This window comes from Candoia aspera, chromosome 9 (assembly GCF_035149785.1).
Source record: "Candoia aspera isolate rCanAsp1 chromosome 9, rCanAsp1.hap2, whole genome shotgun sequence".
Lineage (NCBI taxonomy): Eukaryota > Metazoa > Chordata > Lepidosauria > Squamata > Boidae > Candoia > Candoia aspera.
In genome coordinates, this window is record NC_086161.1 from 21,961,198 (window position 1) to 21,988,466 (window position 27,269).

The following is a 27,269-nucleotide window of genomic DNA, read 5'->3' on the forward strand; positions in this document are numbered from 1 at the left end:
CTTGAGGTTGAGAAACTCTGGGTTGAGGCTAGAAACTGGGAGACCCTGAGTTCTAGTCCCACCTTGGGCACAAAGCCAGCTGGGTGACCTTGGGCCAGTCACTTTCTCCCAGCCCTGGGAAGGATGCAATGGCAAACCACTTCTGAAAAAAACCTTGCCAAGAAAACGGCAGGGACTTGTCCAGGCAGTCTCTGAGAATCAGACATGATTGAACAGATTAAAAAAACCAAAACCAAACACTTCAGATACTTATGCCGAGCACTCAAGCAAAGCATGTTAAAAAGAACACATCAAACCTTACAGCTGCAATCTTCAGCCTTGTCATTTTTAAAACACAGAAGTAACTTTCTCATTCAGGAGAAGAGGACAAATAATCAGATAATCAAATAAATAAATAATCATTTTTTAAAAAAAAATTGAAGGTGAGGAAAAGGACTGGGAGACAGCCTCACCCAAGCTACCTTCCCAACATTGTTTTTGAAAAGAGAAGAAAAAGAGAGACCGCTGAGGACTTGCCCACAAGTGAGATCCCCGGCCAGCTTGGGGTAAGCCTCCACTGCCTTCCGGAGGTCAGTTTGGGAAGAGGGGGGTGCTATGGAGGGTACGGGGGTGGGGTGGGGGGGCGCAGAACCGCAAGACCTCCCTCTTCGGAGAGGATGCAATTATTGTAAAGCTTAAGGGGGGGGGGGCTCTTTCCCAGCTCGCAGCGACGCAAGAGTTGCAAGCCTCCAGCCCTGGACAACCAGCGAAAGAAATCAAACCTGCTTCTGCTGCTCGCCCACCCGAGAGGAGGAGAGCGCGCGCCTGACTGCCTCTCCCGGGCGCGCCGAGTCAATTTCAACGCTCGGTTTCGGGCTTCGCGGGCTTTGCCTCCGGAAAGGTGCGCTGCAAAGCAAGGGGCTGCGGGGGTGGCGGGGAGTAGACCCCCTCCAGCTGCGACAGCAGCAGCTGCTCCCGCGGCAGGCCCCCGCCCACTTATGCAAAGAAGCCCGCGGGGGCGGTCCTGGAGCGCGCAACCCTCCCCCGCGTGGATTCCTGCCCTGCGGCGCGAAAGCGAAAGTGATGCGCTCGGCTTCCGCTGTCCGAGCCGAGCGGGGCCGGGCCGGGCCGCGAGGGGCTTTTGCGGGAAGGGGAGGGCGGGCAGCCGGCGGCTCTGCGGCCCGTCCTGGCAGGGGAGGCGGCCGCAAGCTCCGCGGGGCAGGCTGGGGCTGCCTTTGCCGACTGCCGTCACCTGACGCGCAGCAGGAGGGCCCGGGCACTTCCTGAAAGTTGCTGCGCTTCGCTCCGCTTCGCTCGGGCGGCGCTCGAAAGTTGCCTTCTCGCCGCCGCGGAGTGAGGATGTTGCCTGCCCGGCCCGGGAGGGTGTTGGCGAGGCGGGGGGCGCCCGGGGGGCGCTTTCTGCCTGGGCTGCTGCTGCTGCTGCTGCTGCCTCTCCAGGCTGCCAGGAGCGGAGAAGCCGGCGGTGGAAAGATGAGACGGGCCAATATCGTCCTCATCCTGACCGATGACCAGGACCTGGTGCTGGGGGGAATGGTAAGACCCGGCCCCTCCGGCGTGTGTGTCTCCAACCGGGCGCCCGCTGGGAGGGTCTTGCACTCATGCCCAGCCAAAGTCTGCCTGCTGGCTATCGTGGGAGTTGCATTCCGAAGCGCCAGTGGGCACAGACTGTGAACAGCTGCTGGGGAATACTGGGCTGCGATTCGTGTCTTTCTCCTTGTGTAGAGTATAGAGAGAGCCTTGAAGAAGGAATGCGTCCAGCTTAACCCTGGAAGGGAGGCGGGGGTGAGAACGAAACTCAAGATTGCACGGCCTTGATGCTCTTGGGCAGTGTTTCTCAACCTTGGCTGCTTTAAGATGGGTGGACTTCAACTCCAAGAATTTCCCAGTCAGCATGTCAAATTTAGTCACTGCCCATCTCACTCAAAGAGTGAGGGTTTATTAGCGTTTTATAATACCTAATTGCCAGAGGCAATTAAAGGGCAACTTGCTCAGTGCTCAATATATAGAGGAGACGCTCCAAAAATTAAGCATATAAATAAATATAAATAATAACCGTTAATATTCATATTGTTAACGTTAATAAATATAGGAAGGACATAGCACAGCAGTGTAAAGATTAGGTGAGTGGATGCAGAGGGCTGTTTGGCTTGGAAAGAAGAATAAATGAATGAATGAATGAACTCTACAAATTAAACTTTTTTTCTCGCAGAAGACTGCCCAATTGCTTCTTGAAAGGCTGCTACTGAACTCTGTCTGTAAACCTATTTATGATGTTAGTCCCTTTCTTTGGGGACATCTTTGTCTCATATGAACATAACTTCACATCAAACTTGATTCCTGGTAACTAAAAGGACAAAGCTGTGTTGTTTTCTTGGCAACAATTCAGACATGGCTTTTTAGTGCCTTCTTCCAGAATGATTTTTTAAAAAACTCATTCTTGGTCTGCAGCTCTGGTGGTCTCCCAACTGTGTGTGTTTGTGTGTGTGTCCTGCTGCAAAATGGCAGGAAGTGATGCCACCTCGTTTCTCACCCTAGTTTAATGGAAAGTAAAACAGTTCCAGTCAAAAGGCCCTCTCAGGTTTTTGCTCAGAGGTGAAGCTCGAGCATTGCTGGCAGGTTTCTGGATTACTGTTTTAGGAGTTGGCACATTTGTGTCAGCCTGTGTGCTGCTGCTGGCCTGAAGAGAGAATTTTAACCACAAGGAGGAACATGTGGGAAGCCATTCTCTTTTTTTTATATAATAGTAATTTTATTAAACATTACAGTTGCAACAATAAAAACTAATACTGACTTAAAAAGATAAAAGAATAAAAAAAAATAGAAGATGCAGAAAGAAAAAAATAGAAAGAAAAATAGAAAAGAAAGAAAAAGCAAAAATATAGTGAAGAAAAAGAAGATAAATATATAAAGAAATGAATTCATTCTTCATCATAACAAGTAAACAATAACAATTTTAGTAACTTATTACCTTCTCTTAAAATACAACAAATGATCTCTTCTTCCCATGTCTCATTTCTTATCTATAAACAAATCCTTAAAGCCTTGTCATTTCACTCCTGATGTCAGCAAAAATCCATTAAGAGTTACCACAGATAACAATATATCTATTTTAACTTTGATCAAATAAATCAATTTTATATTCCTTTTACTTCTAACAATCTTGATCTTTAGTCCTTTCAAATAATGTCCTAGAATTTGATTTCTTTTCATTTTTTCTTTGTCCCTTCTCACAAAATTCTTCAAAACTTTAACAAGCCTCTTTTGTAAATCCAATATAGGAAAATTGTCCAGGTCACTCTCTTGGTTTGTGGTTTGTATATCCCTTTTAATTATTAAGACATCAGCCAGTTTCTTTTTCATGTCTAGTTTAACATCTTTTTCCACGTCATTCTTGTAGCCTGTCATTTTTAAATCCACTTTCAGATCAGTCCTTCAGTATGTCCTATGTTAAAATATTTTGCTTCACCTTGTATTTGTAAGTCAGATTTAAGTGTTCTTCTCCTTTAATTGTAATCTTCAGTTTCTTCTAGTTCTCTCTAGTGTCCAATTTTTAAAGTCTTATTATTTTTTTTTCAAGAATTCCAAACAAAAACATTTTCCCATGGCAAAGATTCTTAGAATTAATTCCAAAATCTTATTTCAAATTTAGGTGGACCCTTAGTCTGTTTGTAATTTTCTAAAGTCAAAGTTTTAATCACCCTTTTGCTGTTTATTCCAAAAAAAAAAAAAAGTGTAAGTCCTTAAACTCGTAGTTAAAACTTCTTTCACTAAGGATTGAAGGAAACTCACCCAGTGTTTTCAGGCTTGTTGGTCCAAAGGAAACGTTAGTGTGGACTATGTGGGTTAGAAGAAACCACAAACAAGTTGCTGTGTAGGAAGTTTCAGTTCTCTGCTGGTTTTCTCCAGTCATAAAGGATGTTTCTTCTCCATGTGAAAGCACAGACCAATTTGGTTCCTGTTCTGTTGCATGACTCTTCTAGGCGTGACAGTGAGTTGGCTTGATGGCTTCCTAGCACACTGGAGAAATGCTGCAAACTCTTCTGAAAACTTATTTTTCAGAAGAGACAGAAGGAATTGACTGGGCCTGAGGTCCACATCCTTTCCTTGCTCAGGACAGTCTTGGAAGGGTACGGACCACCTCTCAAATCCATCCCTGATCATTATCCGGTTCCAGCAGATCTTTAAACTTGCAGAAGCATGGCTTCCTCTGCCAGGCCATGTTTTAAAGATATGGCCTGGCAGATATAAATGCTGCTGGTATCTTGCCAGATGGCAAGCTTGTGAATGCAGTTTTCACCACAGAGTGTACAAGGGGGGTGAGGGGGGAAGCTTTTCTCGAGACGTCACGGTCCGTTGTTTGTGTGACGATCCCAGTTCCAAGATCCTAACTTAGAAATTCTCCAGACGGTCCATTAGAAAGCTTAAAGAACTCTTCATTAAGGATCCGATTAACACAGGATAGTAATCAAAGCTCCAAGTGAGATTTTGGCGCCAAGACATCATAATGAGTAAAAGGAACAAAGAAAGAAAGGAAGAGTGCAGAAAGAGAGAATAAAAAGAAACAGAATAAGCTTCTGATTTGTTTTACAGCAAATATAAGTACAGTCACAAAATTAACACTTACTCCATGGTTAAAAAAATTTTTAGAGTTCCCTTTTTTCTTTAAAAAAAAAAGTGATTCTTTCCCTCTTCTGATCAGTAGGATTAGGCCTACTGGGCATTTGGCCAGATGTTTTTCCATCCCTCTTTCCTAAAGATGCTTATTCTGGCATTTCCTCTGTTTGTTTAATATTTATATAAGATATTTGAAAACACCTCTTCAGGACTTCATAGAATAATTTACAGAAGAAGAGGAAGAGGAAGAAGAAGAAGATCATGATGATGATAAAGGAACCCATAAGGATTAATACAAAAGGGAAAGAGAAGAAATATACAGGGATTTCTTTTTTTTTTAAAGCCAGATCTCAAAGGGCTCTGTGTTGCAACCGGATGAAGCAGAAGCTACCTGAGCCAGGAGCACAGGAGCACAGGAGCAGTCCATGGCTGTTCTTCTTGCCTTTCGCTCTTCAGAAAGAGAAATCGTTGGACTGTTATAAAATTCATTTGACAGCCTTTGGGTATGATGCAATATTCCCATAAATTAGGGCAGGAAATAAAGTCTGCATTTTTCAAACCACAGAAAGCCACGAATTTCCTGGATGGTCTGCTTTCTTCTAAAAAAAAGATTATGATACGCCGAGTAGCAGGCAGAGGGTGTCTTAATCACCCTTAAGCACTTACTTTGAGAAGGGTTAACCAAAGGAATGAGATTACTAGCTTCTACAGTGTTAGTTTGTGCTGAGGGTGAATAATTTGGGGAAGAAAATCTATCTGCTTGGAAGGGCTTTCTTGTAGGGGAGAATGGTCAAGGAGATGGGGACCCTGTAGCCCTCTAAGCCAGGGTTTCTCAACCAGGGTTCCGTGGCACCCTCGGGTTCCACGAGAGGTCCCTAGGGATTCCCTGGGAGATCACAATTTATTTAAAAAATTATTTCACATTCGGGCAACTTCACATTAAAGAGGTAGATTTCGTTCTTTATTTTTAGTTGAAGAACACTCTTAATGCATATAGACAGGCCTACCTGTAATGACTGCCTATCCAAATCAACCATCAGACTCACACGGGACTTCTATGGAAATCCAGTTTAATGATGAATAGTATGCAGGATCACAGGCAAAGCTGAGAATACCAAAAGCGTGGGCTTTCTCCCAATTAACCTACAAGCAACCCCAAACCCCTCCCCCCAATGTCAGTACAATCCCATCCCCTTGCAGGTGTTCCTAACGGTTGCTGGCAGTCTTCGGGTAACGTCCTTGACCAGTCAAGATAGCCCAAACATGCATTCCTCCGTACTCGCGTCATCCAGCTCAAATGAACAGTGGCAGCCCCCTCCTGGACAACAACACGTGTCAGCACCAGCATGGCATGGGAACTCGTTGCGATGTTTCAGTAACATTGGAACAGGAACAATGACACTACCCATGAAACGAATAGAATGATTTTGTAACTTGTGGCCTGTATTGGAGCCTGAATGTGCAGGGGTTCCCCAAGGCCTGGAAAATATTTCAAGGGTTCCTCCAGGGTCAAAAGGTTGAGAAAGCCTGTTCTAAACTTTTTTAAGTACTGTAGTTCTCACCATGCCTGATCATTGGCTAGGCTGGCTGGCACTGGTAGGAATTCTAATTTAGCAATATCTGGAGGGCCACTGATTCCCCGACCTTGGAAGAGAATGAGCTAAGGAGGCTAGTTTTGAGAACTTGTCTATTCTCTAATCTGGCCTACAGCTGCCCTATTGCCTTTGTGTAGCTACATCATCCTGTGATGTCCTATACTAACCAGATTCAACCTTGTTTAGCTCTTCAGAAGGTCACCAGATGCTGAAGGGAAGACAAAATAGTGATTATACAACTTTGGAAGGAGGAATCAGCAGTTCAATTTGCAGCCAAAATATGCTAACACATGCTTTTGATCAACTTTTGAATCTGTTAGAAGATTTCCAAGCTACCTGGTCAAATGTTCTGGAATTATGTTGCTGTGATTCAAATGGCCAGCCCTTTTCTCTTTCCGTTTTTTCCCCTTTTTCTTCCTCTTTTCAACTTTCATTCTTAGACTACACACTGAAGCTGTGTGTCACTATTTGTAAAACACTAACAGATGATTTTGAATTTTCTTTGCACCAATGTTATGTTATCATTATTAATTTGTTGGTTTAGCTCAGTGAAGCATCAGAAAGCCTTTATGTTTCAGAAGAATATCTGGTTATTTTGCCAAAGAGGCAAGTTCTGTCTCCCATTTTAGATTCAGCTAAATTTGCATGAAGAACAATGCAAAAGGATGGTCTTTCTCCAAGTCTTCCTTTCTTCTCTTGTAAGCCAGAACAGAAATGATTACAGCTGTCCATCAAATAGCTGCACTGTAGGTGGTCATTATGTCACCATTGGTAAAAGGGGCCACTTTCTGACAGAAGATCAAAGATTTGAGGAAACAAAGATGTCATTAATACTTGCAGCAGGTTCAAAGACTGGCCTTCAAATGCAGAGGACAATATATGCGCTTGAGATGATAGGAGTTCAATGTATGGGAAGATGTTCTGAATCTGGGGATACAGACATTTCGTGCCCCATGCCCTAAATCTGCCTTCCATCAGTCTGACGCCTTCCAGATGAATTGGGGATTTGGGAGCACAGACCCTTAAAAGCTGGCCAAGGCCAGGCCAGCTGGTGACTCTGGGTGCTGTAGTTCCAACTCATCTATAGGGTGGCAGCTTGGGATAAGACTGTGCTAGCTAGTGCTTCTTACAAACATCTGTCCCAAGGATATGAGATTCGAAGTTGTCCTATGGAAGGGGCTGCTTAATAGTCTTGTGTTGAAGGCTTCAACCTGACTTTTTTACTTCAATTTTCAGACCCCCATGAAGAAGACCCAAGTGCTGATTGGTCAGTATGGGGCTTCCTTTGCTAATGCAGTAAGTATCTCCAAAATGCAGTTTCAGGATTGCTTTGCATAGGTGTCACCTATGGGCGGGGGGAGGCCACTCTCATCCAGAGCAAGTCCAACTTCCTTGTCTTCATGCCTACAGAAATCTTGGAACTCTAGTCTTTCCCACAGTAGGGTCTTCCAGATGTGTAGGCCACGGCAGCCTTCCTCCCCAGCTGGGGCTGATAGGAATTGTGCTCTGACACCTGGTGGGCGACAGAGCAGGGGAGGCTGATGTGCAGAATTGGGTTTATTTCGCAACCAGATTGAAAAGTCCAACCAGCATCTGTTCCCCAAGAGTTATTATTGTTTTTAAGACATGAGTACTTTTTTTTCCCACTGAAACCTGGGACTCTAGGTCAGGTTTTTGGAACCACGGTGCAAAACTATTGACAAGAACATCTTTTACTTCTTTGAAGCACGCATTTAATTCACATTAAATAGAGGCATTTGGGTTACTCCCCATTCATCGGTTTAATAGCTTCCTCCGTCTCTCACCTTGGAAATAACTTGGTTAATTTTTAGAAAATTCTGGGTGCCTTCAAGGTGCCCAGGCCGTATCTAGGAAGAGAAGCTTGGAAAAGCTGTTGAGTTGTGCTACTTTGGAGGAGATGGTGAACAGAAGTGATACCCTCTCCCACCTGATTTGGCTGTCTTTAGTTTGCAGTGACCCCCTTGTGCTGTCCCAGCCGTAGCAGCATCCTGACAGGCATGTATCCCCACAACCACTTGGTGAGGAACAATTCCTTGGAAGGGAATTGCAGCAGCCCTGCCTGGCAGAAGTTTCAGGAGCCCTTGACTTTCCCGGTTTACCTGCAGAAGCAAGGCTACCAGACCTTCTATGCTGGCAAATATCTCAATCAGGTAGAGCAACAACGTGTTTCCCTCCCAACACTCTTCCTTTAGTGATTGTGCAAATGTGCCTGCTGCACTTTCACCAACACCTCTCCTTTCTTACAGTATGGGGTCCCCAAAGCAGGTGGTGTTCAGCACATCCCCCTGGGATGGACTTATTGGCTAGGTCTGGTGAGTAGAACAGCTCTTACCTTCCTCCAAGTTTCCCCATGGAACAGAATGCTTGAGGGAAGTCTGCAGGACAGATCCACCAGGGTGAACAGCTGCACCCCACAAGTGTTGTTGGACTCCAGTTCCCATCAGCCACAGCTGGCATGGCTGGTTTTTGGATTAATGAGAGCTGGAGTTCCACAATAGAATGGGATGCTAAACCATGGAAAGCTAGATTTAAGTCTCTGTTCTCAAATATAAAAGTTGTTAGAAGAATCACCCATGGGCTTAAAAAGGAAGTTAGATGTGTCTTAATCCTAGGATACTTTGAGGTTGGGTGGAAACATACTGAAAATTAGATTTAGTAGCTAGCATATAAATACAGGAAGATTCCTTCTAGGATCAAACTGGATCTCCGGTTCTCCAAAATCTGCAGGGAGGTTTTCCCCATCAATTAGACTGTAACCCTATTAAGTAAAGATTGGAGCCATAAGCCAAGGTTCACCATCTCAGACAGTGTTTCTCAACCTTGGCAACTTTCAGATGTGTGGACTTCAACTCCCAGAATTCCACAGCCAGCATGGGGATGGCTGGGGAGTTCTGGGAGTTGAAGTCCACACATCTGAAAGTTGCCAAGGTTGAGAAACACTGATCTTTGAGGACTGACTTCACAAAACAGGGGAAGCCAATTCCATATCAACTATATCTTCCCCCCACCTCCACCCCCAACCTTGTCCAAAGGTGGCTTGACTCTTCCTGCTGGGAATCGGCGACCTCTTGCTGTATATATGGTTGTCCCATCCAGTGGTATGGGAAGCCAAGCCTGGGGAAGGGGTTTTTTGGACCTCCTCAGTGCCTCTGCAGGCTGGCAATCTCAGGCTGTCACCCCTGTCCCCTTTCCAGCCCTGCTTCCCCCTCCCCAGGCCTTCCATCTCCTAAAAGGAGCCCCACCTCCAAGGGATCTTGAGGAATCTGGAAGAAACCCACAACAAATGCTTTTTCATGACCCACAGTTTCAGAAGCCCTGCTTGATTGCCTATTTATCCTGCGTATGTTATCCAATGTTTTAACCTAGGCTTTATGTCAATTTGTTTTAACTTGCCGCTTAATCATTTTGAGTGTAATGTAAACTGAGTTTTGAGTTTTTTTTAAAAAGCAAGCAATGTAAAAATACTTTAAATAAAGAAATCACCACCACCACCACCTGACGTCTAACAGGCCATGTACATTCTCCCACAGGTGGGCAATTCCAAGTACTACAACTACACCCTTTCAGTGAATGGGCACGAGGAGAAACACGGGGACCACTATGAAGAGGATTATCTCACAGACCTCCTTGTTAGTCACGCCACGTCCTCCTGGGCTTCACCTCCACTGCGGGGCCATGCAGAGGGATCCACAAGGGATGCTCAAAAAAGTCAAGGTGGTGGCCACAACGCATAAACAACATACTGTGTGTTGCACATCAAAAACAGGCGAAGCTTTGATCACAGCACTGTGGCCGCCATCTTGACTTTTTCTAACCATTCCCTGCAGATATTCCTGATGCCACGTCTTCAGCTGCCCCCCTCAAAGAGTTAGGCTGTCCCGGTACTGGGAGTGATGCTTATGCTTAGAGTATTTCTGTTTTGTGTCATCTGCCAATACCAAGAAGGGCCCCTTTGCCCTGGGGCCACTTTCCTACATCCGTGAAGGAATGGATAACACTCCGTGAAGGAGTGGAGAACAAATTGCTTCCGAGTCTTTGGCATTGGCATTCCACTGGCATTGGCATTTCATTAGCATAGTTCGTATTGTCTAGGTCTGGTAAAAGCCATGGAAACCACCTTTTTACTCCAGATTAAAGCATCTTCGAGAGAGAGCTTTGCTTGGGCGATCCAGTGAAGGAGAGGCCACTTCCTCTCTGGATAAATAGATTTACTATCAAAATATTCTTACTGGGAAGTTCCTCCTAACTTTTAAGCCAAGTCTGCCATTATGTATCTTATGACCCTGCTCCATGTTCTGGGAGGACAGAAACCTGGTTGGGGCCTTCTGTGTCCTTCTATCATTTCTCCTTTAATGATCTTTTGGCAAGGCTGAACATACTTAAGGCTTTGTTCCCAGGTCATCTTTGTTGTATTTCTCTGAACGTGTTGCAGTTTCTCTGAATCTTTTGTAAAAGCTGGTGTCCAGTTTTGAGGTAAGGACCAGAATAAGAGTGGAAGGACTGTATAACTTCCTCCAATTTGGACACTACAATCTCTTAATGCAATCTGGAATTGTGTTCACTTTTTTTAGCAGACGCTGCTGTGCTGCTGGTGACTTTCAGCTAGTGATAAGCTATGATCCCAAGATCTGTTCACGTATCCTAGCACCAAGCCAGAAATACTCAGGCCAGGGACTAACTTTACTATTCCTCTTTGTTTTTCTCAATTTTGCAATTTGTTTTCAGAATAAGGGGGGTGTCAGCCTTGCAAGGTAGTCCAGACAGGAAGCACACCCAGAAGCACTAGCTCTAATTTTATGGTGAGGTTACATGAACAGAATCTTCCCAGTCTGAAAGCGCATCCCTCCCCCCTCGCCTTTACAGCCCAAGAAACGAGAGAGGGTCCCTTCTGAGAGGTTCACCAAGCATATGTTGTCTATGTTGACAAAACATCAGAAGGAATCGGGTAGCACCTTTTCAGACCAGCAAATTTTATTGAAAGGCAGATGCTTTCTTTTAATCAAATTTGTTCATCTGCAAAGGTGCTGTCAGATTCCCTCTTAAGATTCTCAGACCTCATGCTACTCTTAATGTCCCTGCAATGTTGATCTAGTTCATGATCCTACAACAAAGTAAGCCGTGGTTCACGAACGCGTATGCCTTTTAAAAAAAAGGTTAGTCTGGAATGGTGCTGGCAGATTCCTTCTGCTATTCTCTGGTGGTGTCCTCTCCACTTACGGCCTTTCCCATCTTCCTCGACCCTCCCCAATCCTGCATTGCAGACCAACCGGAGCCTGGAGTTCCTACAGAAGCTTTCGCGCTCTCCCTTCCTCATGGTATTAGCTCCACCTGCTGCGCACTCGCCCCGGACAGTGGCTCCTCGCTACAAGTCAGCCTACAGTACCCTGAAGGCACCTCGCGGTGGCAGTTTCAACGTGCATGGGAAGGTGAGCGCCAAAGCATTCAGGGTGTCTTGTGATCTCAATGGCACCAGAGCAGACTACAGGCAGTCCTCAACTTACAACCACAATTGGGACCGGAACTTCCATCGCTAAACGATGCAGTCAAGTGAGTCGCACTGGATTTTGCGATCTTTTTTGCTGTGGTTATTAAGCAAATCACTGTGGGCATTAAGTGAATCATGCAGTCATTAAGTGACTCACACGATTCCTTGTTGATTTTGCTTGTCGGGAGCCAGCTGAGAAGGTTGCAAATGGTGATCACGTGACCCTGGGATGCTGCAACCGTTGTAAATACATGCTGGTTGCCAAACGCCTGAATTCTGATCACGTGACTTCAGGGACGCAGCAACGGTCGTAAGTGCAAGGACCAGTCGCAAGTTACTTTTCCCAGCACCATCATAACTTGAATGGTCGTTAAACAAATGGTTGTAAGTCGAGGACTACCTGTAAAGCAGGGCTGGAAAACGCATTTTAAAGCAGTTTACCAGACTGGAAAACTGTTTCTGTGGGTGTTCCAGATAAAGCTTTAGCAGCGTGTCTTTTGCTTTTTCATTTTAAGTTGGAAATGGTGTTCCTACTTGACTGCCTACACTTCAGGATGTCTATAGCACATTTCGCTGGTCTCTTACAGATTTTACCCTTCTCCCTTCTACTAATGATCTTTCAACAGGGGCTTTGCAGCATCCTGTTAGCATGTTCTTCTGTGTTTGTGTTTAAAATTATTTAGTTATTTATTTTAAAAGGCATGCATGCCTTATGCCATATGAAAGCATGATTGCAATTTTAATTTTGGCCCAAGGTGGTTGTAAAGGATTATAATTGCTTGCTTTCCCTGGTCAGTTTCAGCTAGGATGAGGACTTGTCCATTTCTACCACAGTGAACTCCCATTTCTCCAAAAGCTAGGGTCACTTTGGAGAGACTGTTTCCAAATTTTTGTTCTTCCAGGTGGAAAAGGAAGGAGGTATTTGAAGCAAACTAACTGGGGAATCATTTCCACTTCTCTGCCTTCTTTAAATTAAAAAAAAAGGTAGCTTTTGTGCTATTTTGGAGTGTCCCATTCAAGTGTAGTGAAACTTTGATTTTAGAAATGAAATAAAAATAAAAGATCTGTAAGTGGGTTGCAGTTTTATAACCATGACTGACTTGGAAGTTGTGTTGCTATTTCCATAAACTTTGGAGTGCAAACTTTGAAAGGAAGGACTTGATTTTCAGGACAGAAATGTTCCAGCAGCCAGGAATGTGTAGTGTGTTATGTGTGTCAAAAAAAGGAGAGATCCCTAACATATTATCCAGAGAAATTCTTCCCAGGTTGTGCATTTTCCTGTCTGTTGGCAAATTGTCCCATTCTGTTACAATTATAAGCTACTTCTGCAAATACTTCTGCAATTAGGGCAGGAAAACACCTTAGGAAGTTTGGCTTGATTCCAAAAGGAATGGGCCATCATTCAAGCTCTTTGTAAAAATTCCATGAATGACAGCCTCATTTGGAAACCTTTGGTTGCTTTTTCCAAACACAAGATGAAGTCCTAATTAATGGCGGGGTTAACAGCCAGTTGCCCAATCATCCTGTAAATAAAGATGATTAAAATACATCCCTGAGAGCTCATGAGATTTTGCATTCTTGCTCAAAATGTCTTGAGAGTCACTTCATGAGTAGGTGGTCATATAAATGGAATAAATAACTGCACATATAAATATTCCAATATAAATGGAATAAATAACTGCACATATAAATGGAATAAATAAATGCACACTTTATGTGAGTCAGCAATCTCACAAAGATTTTACCCAGTTTTTTAAAAATATTTTTATTTAGTGATGAAGTTCTAGCACGGTACTGGAGGGTATCACTCAGGTCCCACATTTGCGCACCTCATTTAGATTACTATATGGGGAGGGTCCTTTTATAGATCCTCCCTACCTAATATTCACCCTTGAAGCCATTTGATATCTCTGGAACCTGCCTCCAGGATCTTTTTCCTTTTATAGGACAAGCACTGGCTGATAAAACAAGCGAAGACACCGATGTCAAACAGTTCTGTTGAGTTCTTGGACAACGTTTATAGAGCCCGGTAAGAAAATGTTGGTTCACCATTGCCAGAAGTAGGATGGTGGGAGGAAGAACCATCGGAAGCCAGTTATGTTGGGCTGACTTGATGAAAGGAGCACCATCCACCCATTTCTGCAAGCCACAGTTGGCCTAACTGTGGTTTGCTGAATCGTCTATAATTGATTGGGTTTGCACACTGTAGTAGGTCATAAATTATGGCTTACAACACAGAATGGCTTTTTATACATCCCAGTAAGCCATAAAGTACAGTTTTCAAAGCCACAGTAGTTGGTTCCCATGTGGTACAAAGCCATAAAGGAACAAACCACAAGATGGTTTAGTGTGACATGTAAACCCAATCATTAGGCAGAAAATGATTACTACCATATTTTTAGCAGAACCCACTGAGTTTCTTGACCCACCCTGAGGACGTTCCAATCAGCTGGCTGTCAGTATACCCAACAAGGCACACAGACAAGAACTAATGCAGATCATTTTTATTAATGGACTGATCAACAGGAACCGTGAGGTTAAGCTCTTGCCATAGAAACTAGAGGGGGCCCTCAGGAAAAATGAGCGTTAGGCCCAACAGTGCACACAGATGGGTGATGGTTTCTCCATTATCTGCAGGTGGCAAACTCTGTTGTCAGTGGATGATATGGTAGAGAAAGTGCTTGGTCAGCTGAAGTCCCTGAACTTGCTGGACAGCACATACGTATTCTATACCTCAGATCATGGTTACCACACGGGTGAGTTGAAGCAGCCGTTCTTGAGAAACCTTGTGAAGGGAGAAACAGAGATAGGGAATCCTTAAAAAATGTCCACAGAGAATATTGGGAACATATATCCTTTCCACCGGAAATCTGTGCTCTGAATTCAGGCATTAACATTCAAAACTAGCTTTTATAATAAACCATAACTACAGCAGTTAACTATTGTAACAATTAAAGCAGAAAAGCAACAGGAAATATGACTATACAAGAAGAAGCCCTACCATCAAATAAAATGCCTCAGCAAATATTCACAATATTTTGATCCTCTCTTCAGTTGTAAAAGCCACCCAGAAGGGCTTCCAGGAGTCAGTAATGGGAGAGTCCCTGCTTGGAGGCTAATCTTCTTTAAAAATCAAGATTCAGAAGGAAAGGAAAAAGGCATGGCAGGGAGGAGGAACAAATTTAGGCACATGTTTGGGAAAATAATAATGTACAGGTAATCCTTGCTTAACAACCACAACTGAGACCAGATCTTTGGTTACTAAGCGAAGTGGTCATGAAGTGAATCTGGCTTGATTTTATGATCTTTTTGCGGTGGTTGTTAAGGGAATCACTGCAGGCATTAAGCGAACCACATGGTCATTAAGCGAATCATGCAGTTCCCCATTGATTTTCCTTTCAGGAAGGTTGAAAATGGTGATCATGTGACCAGAGGTTGCTGCGATGGTCATAAATGCGAATTGGTTGCCAAGCACCCAAATTGTGATCATGTGACCACGGGGACACTGCAGCGGTCATAAGTGTGAGGACTGGTTGCAACTCAGCTTTTCTAGCACCATTGTAAGTTTGAACCATCACTAAACAAATGGTTGTTAAGCAAGGACTACCTGTATGGCTATTAAGGGGATGCAAAAGGAGGCATCGATTGACTCCATTCCAGCTTCTGAATTGATTTGGAAAAGATATCTCTCTCCATCCCTACGTGAGTTGTCTGAATCAATTTGACCATTTGATGTCTCAGTTTGATCTGGAACTTCGCTTTGGGGATTGGATTGAATTGCCTTTGAACTGAATCTCCAAACTGAACATTTGCACCTGCTGAAGAATGATTACTTTTTGTAGCTGCAAATCATCCACACTGAATATTTTTTGCCCGTTTCTGTCTGTTCTGCTGTCTTTGGGGGGTTTTTTTGCAGGTCAATTTTCACTGCCCATTGACAAACGGCAACTTTACGAGTTTGATATCCGGGTGCCGTTGCTGGTGCGAGGCCCGGGTATTGCAGGCAATCAAACATATCTGGTAGGTTTACTTATCCCAGGGGGAAGGTCTAGCTGGAGGAATTTGGGGAGGGCATCTTCAGTTAGAGTGGGGAGATGATGAGATATGGGTTGGATATGGGTTAGTTCTCCCTACTGAGTTGGACAAGGGGAGGACCACCTGTAGCCGCCAAGATACCAGGAGATAGATGGCTTCTTGGCTGGACCCGAATTAACGTCTCTCCATCCTCCAGGCACACCCTAACCAAGACTGCTGCTTGGGGTTCTCTCATTGCTGATGGTGCTGCAAAGAGCAGTATTTGCTCCACTTGAGTAAACCCAGCTGTCTTGTCCACATCATCCAGCTGATAGAAGATCAGCTGGACTGTAGGAAGAAAGAGGAGGCCGCCCAGGCTTCATTGGTCTCCCCCGTAAATTAAAAGCAGCAGGGTCTGCAGTCCTGATCCAAAAGATCTGAGGCCCCACATAATAGTGTCCCGTGGGGTAGTGTGCAGAAGGCAACATCCTTGATGATGGGGCCAGCACTTTCTGCTTTTTCTGGAGTATCTGCCTTTCCTTTATTGTTTCATCAGCCTAGCTTGGAGCTTACACCGCCCAACAGTTTTGATACGTTTCCCATTTCAAAATGAAGAGAAACTGCAGCAGATTTCCAGCAAATGTGTTTGGAAGCAGCTTCAGGGCTGACACAAAAAAGCTTTGAAAGCCATCTGCAGCCCTTGGCCTGACTGATGTTGCTCGTTCCTGGTCCACAGCTTCCATTCTCCCCAGCCAACATGTGGCTGGAGAACAAGGGGATTGAACCAAAAAGCTGGAGGGCATGTTGTGGGATGGGATAGACAATACTGACTAGATGGTCTGAGTTCCTATACAGGTAGTCCTTGACTTACAACCACAATTGGGACCGGAATTCCCATCGTGAGTTGTTGTGGTCGTAAGTCGAGGCACCAAATGACCGGACCTGATTTTACGATCATTTTTATGGTGGTTGTAAGCAAATCACGGGTCGTTAAGTGAATCACCATGGTCGTTAAGCAAATCCAGCTTCCATTTTTCACTGGAAAATGGCAAAAAAGGTCGCAAAATGTGATCATGTGACCGTGGGATGCTGCAACCAGTCATAAACATGAGCCGGTTGCCAAGCGCCCAAAATGTGACCATATCACCACAGGGGAGTGGTACAACATTTTGTGATGCTCAGAAGCGCTTTATAGGCCATTAAGCACCCATTCCAAGGCCGTTGTAACTTCGGACTGTCATTAAACGAATGGTTGTAAGTTGAGGACTACCTGTATAGCAGCTTCCTTTGTGCATTCGTAAAGGTGAAGGGAAAGGCGGAACTCAACTCCTGGGGACATTGTGCAGTTTTCTTGGCACTGTTATGGAAATGTCCCCATACGGGATTTTTTTCTTTTCATCTTTGGGTTATCTAAATCTGTAGATATTGCAGTTCATTCATTGGCAGTTGTTGTAGATACAGCTTTCATTTCTACCCTGTCTGGACTTTTTGTATGCAAAACTAAGTCAGGTTTTGTCATTCCAAGCTGGAAGCCAAAAATGATACTCACTCTAAATCCAAGGCGTTAGAAAGGTAACATGTCAGGGTGGAAACTGCCTTTGTATCCTTCTCCCTGATAAATTAGCTTCCTACGGATGGAGGCCTTTTCTTATGCTGTGAGGGTGAGACTTGGTGGGGAACCAATGTCCTGGACTGCTTTCAGAACCTCTCCTGTCTTCTCTTCCTCTCAGGAACCCATCCTCAATATAGACCTGGGACCCACCTTCCTGGACATTGCAGGGATTAATGTTTCTCAGACCAGCATGGATGGTGCCTCCTTTTTGCCCCTCTTGGTAATAACTTGCCTTGAACTTTGGAGTAAAGCCTGGTGGAAGAGTCCAATAAGAAAGCTTTTCTGAGGAACAGATCAGGTTTTTTTCCACAGTTTGCAGTGTCTACAAAGGAACATTTTATTTATTTTTATTTATTTTATTATTTTTTATCCCGCCTTTATTATTTTTATCAATAACTCAAGGCGGCGAACATGCCTAATCCTCCTTCCTCCTCCTCTTTTCCCCACAACGACAACCCCTTAAGGTTGTTGGGCTGAGAGAGAGTGTGTCCTAACAGTCAGAAATCACGCTGAGACGAGTAGGTCTCTAGTGTTTATTACTGCTACATAAGACAGAATCCTAACAAACTGAAGAAGTGTGGGAAAAACCCAGACAGATAAACCCCAAAAGTTAAGGCGGGTCTGATCTGTGTCTCTGAATGGCTGCTTAATTCCTCAGTACTACGCATGCATTTTCCCCCCTGGATAGAGGCCCCTTCCAGCTCGCCATCAGTACTCATGACAGAGTGACTGACCCAAGGTCCCCCAGCTGGCTTTCCTGCCTAAGGCAGGACTAGAACTTTCCTACCACGCCTGATTGGCTCTTGGGCTGAGAGGGAGGGACTGGCCCGAGGTCACCCAGCCAGCTTTCATGCCTGAGGCGGGACCAGAACTCTCCTCCCACGCCTGATTGGCCCTTGGGCTGAGAGAGAGGGACTGGCCCAAGGGCACCCAGCCGGCTTTCATGCCTGAGGTGGGACCAGAACTCTCCTCCCACGCCTGATTGGCCCTTGGGCTGAGAGAGAGGGACTGGCCCAAGGTCACCCAGCCGGCTTTCATGCCTGAGGCGGGACTAGAACTCTCATACCACGCTTGATTGGCCCTTGGGCTGAGAGAGAGGGACTGCCCCAAGGTCACCCAGCCGGCTTTCATGCCTAAGGCGGGACTAGAACTCTCATACCATGCCTGATTGGCCCTTGGGCTGAGAGAGAGGGACTGGCCCAAGTTCACCCAGCCGGCTTTCATGCCTGAGGCGGGACTAGAACTCTCATACCACGCCTGATTGGCTCTTGGGCTGAGAGAGAGGGACTGGCCCAAGGTCACCCAGCCAGCTTCCACGCCTAAGGCAGGACTAGAATTCACGGTCTCCTGGTTTCTAGCCCAGCACCTTAACCTCAAGACCAAACTGGCTCAGAACCTGCATGTGGAACTTTTATACATTGCAGGATCACACTGCAGAATGTGAACTTGAGACTCACGGGGCTTAAGCAAATCTCTAATAAATTCAAATAAATCAATAAATCTCTGAGGGTTCTGCATGGGGAGAGACCACTGTGGCATTCCCATACCTTTAAATATTCTTCTATGTTTATGCTCTGTGTTTTAAACATACAGTACAATGACTGAAAAAAATTGGAATAGAATAGATGTACATTCATTACCCTAAGGAGAGATCAAACCTTTCAACCCCGATATTCAAACAGACATGGAAAGGTAGAGGTCTTGAGTTGGAAGAGGGTGTTGAGAACTTCAACTCTCTGATCAATGCAGGAGTCCAAATGAAAACTCTCCCCCACAATGGGTCTCCGACGTCCATCATTGAATAGATCCAGAGAAAGAGGACCTCTCACCTCTCCAGGGCTGTGCTCGGTTCTAGATGTTGGGCTTAAAACCTAGGGTTGGACTCCCTTGTGGTGCTTTTGGGGAAATGGGAAAGAGGGAGGTGTCAAGGACCACGAGGGATGGGATAGCCATGCAAAATGGGTACAGCTTTGTCACCTCTGCACCTTTCCTTTTTTCCCTGAGTTTGGAGGTCTCTGGGGACTTTTCTCTCTTAAGATTTACAAAATAATGTGTGACTCTGTTTTCTACCTAAAAACAGGAAGCCAATCACAGTGGCAATATTGAACAGTGTGCTTGAATTAAAAAAAAAAACTTAGTGAAATGCAACAAAGAATAAAAAGTAATACATTGATGGTAAAACATTAAAATAAACCTTCCTACTTTACACTGATTAAAATAAAGTAAATGTAAGGGGGGTGGAGAAACTAAAAGAAAAAAGAAAGATCCATATGATATTCATATAGTCCTTAAATCTATTATTAGAACGAAATATCTTGTCTTTTTTTTTAAAAAAAAAGACATTTCAAGCAGCACAAAGCTTCAACCCATTCTTTAACATCAGGAATGTAAATTTCTTTCCATCTACGTAAAATATTTTTGCATTAAAAATACAGAAAATTGAGAAAGCAAGAGAAGAGTGTGCTTGCTTCCCAAAGGATGCCCCCATGCATAACAGGAGGTTTCCCTGGGGTACAGCTTCAAATTTAACTCGAGAAGAGCAACCTTACTGGACTAGGGTTACATTGGGAAAATTGAGAGGCTGTGTTGAGTTGGCACACTCACAAAATGGCTGCCATGGTGTTCATGCCCGGTCCCTACACACCCATTGACCAGCAGGCAAATTAGCCATTGAGGAGACTTTCCACTGGGATTTTTCTGGATTCAAAAGCATTGCCAGCAAGAACTTGGTTGGAATTTCCTCAGCAGCAGGGCAATTTCCTACTTAATTTGTTTATTTTTGTTTATATATAATTTTTATTAAAACTTTTTCAAAAAGAAGATAAACTAATACAAACTAATATAAAATAAGTAGAAAAGAGAAAAAAGCAAGAGAAAGCAAAAAGCTCAAGAAAAGAAAAAAAGTTAAAAAGGGGGGGAAAAAAGATACTAAGAAGTGGCTTCCGATATTCTTTACAGCAGTTTTAAGTACAATTATATTTTAACCTCTCTCTAAAGTTACATCATGACTCTTCTTTCTATAGTCTATCCTGTTTAATCATCAAAGCTATACATCACAAGTGCATTTTTTTCATTTTTAGTCAAAAAGTCCATAAGAGGTTTCCCGTCACCCATAAATGTAGATAGTGTCTTTTCTCTAAACAAAGTTACCCATCTCAGCAAGATCTGTCGATTTCACCAGCCATTCCTCCATAGTGGGTAGTGTTGACTCTCTCCATCTCTCCTACTTAATTTGTTTATTAAAGAATCTTTTAATCTTCCTCTCTCTCTTAGGTTGGGTTGGCAAGAAAGCCGCAGAGGGCGCCAAAGACGGTGTCTGAAGCATATTTAAAGCCCAGAGTCCCTCCGGTTGGAGGAGATGGGCGGTGACAAATTTGATGATAGATAGATAGATAGATAGATAGATAGATAGATAGATAGATAGATATTTAGAAACCATGGTGGAAAAAGTTTTAGATGTGCTTCTTGAAATGCTCCTTTCATGAAGTGCTCCTTTCATGCAGGTGAACAAGACACAGAAGGCCGGGTGGCGGTCAGACTTCCTGGTGCAATACACTGGAGAAGGCTATACAACCAAGGACCCTGACTGTCCGATCTTGGGGCCAGGAGTGTCAGTAAGTGTCCGTGCCTATCTAATTTTCATGCATGTCAGGGCCAGCCTCGCTTCGCAATAAGACACACACTCACTTAATGGGTATTAAGGATTTCTGGTTTATTGGAATGACAGCTGACAGAACGAAAAACGGGAACGGGGTAGGTGGTGTGGGGGTGCCCCTTTTATACCCTCCTGTATTGCCCCGGGCTTCCCCACCCCTCATTGCCCCGATCCCTCTTGATGGGACCCTTGATGGCTGCCTGGGCATTTTCCCCGGTGTCTTCTTTGTCTCCCTGCGACGGTTGTGTCCTCCGGGGCACCAGGTGCGTCTTATCTTCATTCCTCTGACGTCTTTCTTTTCAGCTGCCTATGGGTCCATGGGTGTGGGTGCCTTTGGGTGCTTGTGTTAATCCCTGGTTTGATTATCTCCTTCCTCTTTTCCTTAATGATCATGATCCACATTGTGAGGCTCTTTGTGCCTTACAACGAGGTCATGACAATGCATCAGTCCATACTTCATTACCAAATGTTGATTCTGCTATCCATATCTATGACTCAAGGTCAGAAGACATCTCCCTCATTTGCAGATGTTTATTTTAGTGCTGAAAGCCACTCAATTCAGCTTAATTTCATCTGGGTAATTTTAGTTGGCTAACTTTGCATTTGTTTTGCATGTGAAGAAAACACTTTAAGGAAAAAAGAGGCAAGGTATAGTTCTGGTTTAATAGGTAGCTGCTGGAGAGCCTAACAAAGAAGGGTAGGCAGTTCTCCAGAAAACTAGGAGTTCCCCATCCCATCTAGCCAGCATGGCCAGTGGCAAGGGATTATGGGAGTTGTAATGCAAAACATCTGGGTAGTGGAAGCTTGGCATTCTTAAAGAAAGTCATTCCCTCTCTGTGAGAGAGAAGACACATCTTAGAAAAACCCTTTTGTGCCTGATCGAACCTCTGTCTGTTCTGGTGCTCTGTTCCCACAACGGCCAGCCATGACTTAGGTGTGTAGAAGCAGCAAATTCCCGTTCAGGTTCTCTGGCATCAGTTAGAGACATGTTGAAGCCTTCCTTATTTTACATATTTCAGGCCAGCTTTGTTAGCTGTGCGGAATTGCTGGAAGTATGCAAATCCTGAAGCTCTGCCTTCCCCACATTGCTCGTGCAAAATCCCAATTTCTAAAGACCTTGCCAGATGTTGACTTGGCGCAGAGACTAACAATATTACTGTTGCCGCAAGGCTGTCTAACATGGCTTTTATGGAACAGTTCGTGCATATTCAGGTTGATGTCTAGGGAATTCAGGCAGAAATTCTCCTGGCCCAAGAGAGGAAAATCAATATGAAGCTGAACCCACCACCCACCCACCCCATCTTCTGTGTGTGTCTGGGTGCACAAACTTACTTCCATTCAAGTATCTGTATGTATTCAAGACCTGTCCAGATTACTTGGGTCAATCTTAATTTTTGGCGCCTGTAACATCACATGAGAGAGCCAATCTGGTGTGATGGATAAAGGTACCAGCCTAAAAAACAGGAGACTGTGGGGTCTAGACCTGCCTTAGGTATGAAAGCCGGCTGGGTGACTTTGGCCAGGCACTCTCTCTCAGCCCCAGGAAGAAGGCAATGGCAAACCGCTTCTGAAAATGTTGCCAAGAAAATTGCAGGGACTTGTCCAGGCAGTCGCCAGGAGTCAACCCCGACTCAGAGGCACAAAAAAGCAAAAAGCCATCACATGAAATCACAGAATGGACCTGGTTCTTGAAAAACCCTGCTGTCCTTTGGGCTACAGAGATTCATGTTTCGCTCCTCAATTAGTAGCATTTTTAAAAATTAATTTTATTCTGCTAAAGTGATTAACAGAATAAAAAGTATAGATGCATACAATAGTAATAATATACTTCAAAATTAATCATAGTAATAATGAAAGAGGGAATAAGGAAAATCTATACTGTATATGCATCTTTAACACGTAATAAACACTCTAGAGTCTTATTAATAATCCTGTTAATTAATAGTCTATCCAAACTATGACAATGACAGGACAAGACAAAACGATATGAGTTCATTTCTAATTCCTGAGTTGCACCTTCAACAACAGGGTGACCGTACCCAACCTTTATTAAACATATTCTGAGCTATCCAGCGTAGACAAAATAATAAATTTTATTGAATGACCTTGCCTTGTTCAATCTATCTTAGCCATGGGTTGTCATGAGAATATAATTGAGAAGGGAATCATGGTGGGAAAATGTGATAAAAATTGTCTCAGTTGACTTCTGAGAAACAGTTAGGCTCTTTCACCCTCCCAAAGGGAGTGCCGATCAGTGTTCCTGACCAGGCTGGCACATTTGTCTATGCAAAGCAGGTGTTTGCTTGGCCCTTCCCATCATTTTCCTACCATGCAACTCAAGCCATAACTAGCATCCTAGAAAGCTGGTGTGAGATGCCTTTTTGCATTCTCACATTTCTGGATTGACATGGTCTCCCCCGACCCCCCCCCCCCCGACTCCTTGCTCACCATTGCTCTAAGAGAGAACAGGAATAATGCACATTGCTGTGACAGAGGACAATGAAATGGATGTGCTGTGAAGGGGTGGGGAGGGGGGTGAAGTCTCTCCTTTCCCTCCTGCTTATTTGTGTTCTGTGAGAAGAACAAGGGGGATCCCCAAGAGGGGAGTTTGGAGGTAATTCGGACCATGAGATGGTTGTGCTGTTGTTGATAATGGATGCTGTTCTTGGTTGCCATTATGCATATTTAATATTGTTTAACTATATTTAATATTGTTTAACTATATTTGTGCCTTTAATCCTGTGTAAGCCAACAAGAGTTGCTGCTGTGAAGTGGGCGGCCATATCAATTGATCTGATCAGTGTTTCTCAACCTTGGCCACTTTAAGAGGTGTGGACTTCAACTCCCAGAATTCCCCAGCCAGCAAAGCTGGCTGGGGAATTCTGGGAGTTGAAGTCCACACCTCTTAAAGTGGCCAAGGTTGAGAAACACGGGATTAGATCGATCAATAAATAAATGAATCTACCCCAGCCAGCCAGCTAGCTATGCCCTCTTTACCAGTGAAGAAGCTTATCCGCCATGAGGTTGCTTCAACACCCAGCTGCTCTGTTGCCTTGCATTTTTGCAAAGCTCGGAGGAACAGGGTGGCCGCACGCTTAGTAACTTCCTCCCCTTGATTCTCGTTGGCAATGTTTCGATGCCAACCGGTTGGCCCTCGCTAGCCATGTTTGCTCTTAGCAGCAGAATGCAAGTTCTTGGATGGATGTTCAGTTCATGAATAGAGTCTCCCCCCGTTTCCCAACTCTGCTTTGGACAGCAATGCTTCCCAGACTGCGTGTGCGAAGATGCCTGCAACAACACGTATGCTTGCGTGCGCACTGTGAGCGCTGTGAACGTGCAGTACTGTGAGTTTGCCGATAAAGAGGTAAGCAGCCAAGTTCTGCGCTCAGCCCAAGAGCTGGGAATGTGGCCACCACGAACGATTGTGTGATGCTCAGAGCTTCCTGCACCAGGAGAATTCCTTTCAAGTGCTCTGGGGCATATTTTAGGGCAGGCTTGTGCGCAGAACTTCTGGGAGTCACAGTCCCAACAGATCTGGAAGAGGCCAGGTTGGGAAAGAGGACATGTGCTGAGAGTGGTGGCAATTCTCCAGAATTTCTGAGAATATTTGCATCCCATCAAAGGCCTCCAGTGTGTAGGAGCTCTCATCTTTTGGCCCAGAGGGCAGGGCACAGAATCGTGGCCTTAAATCACAGGAAGGAGACTCCACTTTAATTTGGATTTCCGTACTGATTAGGGGGTGGAACTTGAGAGCTAAACAGCCCCTTCTAACTTTAGCGGTCTGTTTTCGAGTACAGCTTGGTGCCTTCTGAATACACTGGGGCTGGAGGCCATTGGGAGGTATTTATTTGTTTGGAGTTGGAATTATAAAATCTTAGAGTTGGAAGGGATCTTAAGGTCATCTCATCTAACCCCATCCTTAGTGCAGGATCCACCAGAGGATCCCTGACAGATGATCCTCCAGCCTCTGTTTGAAGACCTCCAGCAGAGGAGAATTTTCAAGTTAATTCCCAGCTCCCTTGTGCTCCCCACCCCATCCTTTATTTATATTTTAAAGTTTTATTTGCAGTATTTGTGGGCTGTCCCAATTATATGGTTCTGGGCTATACTTAAAAGCTGCTTTAAAAGCTGGGATGCTTCCAGCATCATCTTTCCCTCTGGCATTTTCTAGCAATAAGAATGAAAGTGGCGAGAGGCTGCAGCTGAGGGCTTTCTCTGGCATGTTACTACTTGCCTAGAAGAAAGACAGAGTTAGACTAAGTGTTGGTGGTAAAGACCATCCTGGAGAGCAGAAAGGGGTGTGGTGGTGTTCCCAGTTTGCCTTCTGGAAAATGGGTGGGCTTGGCCAGATACAACAAGGAAGCTATGTTCGTGGATGGGCAACCTTCCCCACCTCACACGGCACAGAAAAATATGCTCTCAAAATTCCTACTCTGTTTACAAGTCCACAAATTAGTATATCGTTTTTGTACCCTGCTTGCCCGTCAGCCAAAAAGGTTCCCCAACTGGTTCATAGATCAATAAAAAGAGACCAACCTTCCCTTCAAGCTAACAGTCTCAAAAGACACAGCTAGGAAGGTGGACAGGAGTGAGGGGCAGTAACTTTAGCTTGAAAGAGATGTCTTGTTTTTATGGTGACTTCAAGAAGTTCTAAGAAGTTCCTGCCAAGCTGATATTCTGCCAAGTTGATGGAGTCTTTTTCCAGGTGTGAAGGCAACTGGGTGACCTTGTGAGGGGAAGACAGTTTTGATGGTGTTGGCTTCTCGGGAGGCTGTGAGTGGCCCAGTTTTAGTTCCTCCCCTTGTGGCAGGATTTTGTCTTCCGTTCTTCAGGAGAGTCTGACTCCTGGCCTTCATTGCACATCCTCTTTCCTCTTGCAGAATTTTGTGGAAGTCTACAATCTGACTGCAGACCCACACCAGCTCTTTAACATGGTCAAGAGTGTGGACCCTTCGCTGCTGGAGCGGATGAACCAGAGGCTAATAAAACTGCAAGCTTGTTCGGGCATCAGCTGCCGTTCCTGAGGATTCGAGCTCTTTGACCATGACAAAGAATCCAAGATGCCTCTCCCTGTCCTCCCAATTTAGTGGCCTGGCTTCCTCCGGACTCCTGACGGAAGCCAGTCTGGTGTTGCCTTTTAATTCAGGACTGCTCAATCTTTAGCCCCAAGTTTGGAATTAGCTGTGCTGGAATCGGCTTGGGGTAGAGCCAAAGGGAAAATATGGGTGAAGAGCAGAGGCTACAGTTCTTCCAGAAGACACCCTATAAGATTCTAGTGCCTTGTCTCTCTTTCCATTGCTTCTCCTGTCTCCTTCTGGCCAGGAAGTTGGCAATGAGGTCTTATTTCAGAATGAAGAATATATCTGACCCAGGCAGTGCTGACCCTGTTCTCCATTTGGAGCTTTCCAGATGTTCTTGGACTACCACATCCTGCAGCAACTGTCACCTTTGAAGCTGAGTACCCTACCTTGCTCTGCCCACCTGGTGAGGTGGGAGGTAGGGAGGGTTCTCTCTGTTCAGTCATTGATTGATGTTGATGGTTTCCCTCCATGATCATCTCCTTCCTTTCTCGCACTGGCTGAGATCTGGAGGTTCTGCATATACCTTCAGGGATCATTGCGATTTTTTTTTTAATGCTGCTTATTTAGACACTCTGATCAGGTCCTCTCATGTAGTCCATGGTGGCTGTTGGCAGTTGCTTTCTACCTTCATACTGTGAAAAGAAATGGAATAAAGGATTTGTTTATTAGAAAAGCTGGTCTTGCATTCTTGTGTCGTCTGTGCTTTGGAGAACCAGACTCCCAGCATCACAACCACACCAAGATGGGCTCATACATCCCACTGAACAATAATTTGGTTACCTTGGTTTAACTTGTTAAGTGATCCATGACCTAGCACATTGTATGAATGCAGCCAAAGACTCCTTTGCTTTAGAAGTGCTAGTATTTTATTGATTATGTGCCATCACGTTGTTGTCGACTCTTAGTGACCCTGCAGATAAATTTTCTCTGTGATGATCTATCCCTAACCTGGCCCTTCAGGTCTTCCAACAGTGCACCCATCGCCACCGTAACAGTCCCTCCACCTTGCTGCTGGTCCTCCTCTTCTTCGCTTTCCTTCCACCTTTCCCAGCATTAGAGCCTTTTCCAGAGAGCTGCTAGGTCTTTGCATAATATGTCCGAATTATGACAATTTGAGTCTGGTCAAATTGAACAGCAATCCAAGGTGAAACATTCACCCAAACTGTCTTGAAATTCAGAACATGTTCAAGAC

The 27,269-nt window shown here is 44.6% G+C and overlaps 1 protein-coding gene across 1 annotated transcript; it reads left to right on the top strand.

Annotated features, from left to right (window-relative positions):
• The first annotated feature begins 1,323 nt into the window (after nucleotides 1-1,323).
• LOC134502646 (N-acetylglucosamine-6-sulfatase-like) lies at nucleotides 1,324-26,750 on the top strand. The gene is made up of 13 exons (XM_063311098.1): nucleotides 1,324-1,533; nucleotides 7,446-7,505; nucleotides 8,177-8,380; nucleotides 8,477-8,542; nucleotides 9,761-9,859; nucleotides 11,492-11,656; nucleotides 13,662-13,744; nucleotides 14,353-14,471; nucleotides 15,632-15,735; nucleotides 17,460-17,561; nucleotides 20,845-20,955; nucleotides 24,253-24,360; nucleotides 25,877-26,750. Exons 1-13 carry the CDS (start codon nucleotides 1,339-1,341, stop codon nucleotides 26,018-26,020), a joined length of 1,560 nt encoding a protein of 519 aa, XP_063167168.1. The 5' UTR covers nucleotides 1,324-1,338; the 3' UTR covers nucleotides 26,021-26,750.
• Nucleotides 26,751-27,269: the final 519 nt, after the last annotated feature.

Bases quoted from the DNA above. Each gene is read 5' to 3' on its own strand.
- LOC134502646 (XM_063311098.1), top strand. From the start codon at position 1,339: ATGTTGCCTGCCCGGCCCGGGAGGGTGTTGGCGAGGCGGGGGGCGCCC. The intron at 1,534-7,445 runs GTAAGACCCGGC...TTCAATTTTCAG, and splicing joins ACCTGGTGCTGGGGGGAATG to ACCCCCATGAAGAAGACCCA. The intron at 8,381-8,476 runs GTAGAGCAACAA...CCTTTCTTACAG, and splicing joins CTGGCAAATATCTCAATCAG to TATGGGGTCCCCAAAGCAGG.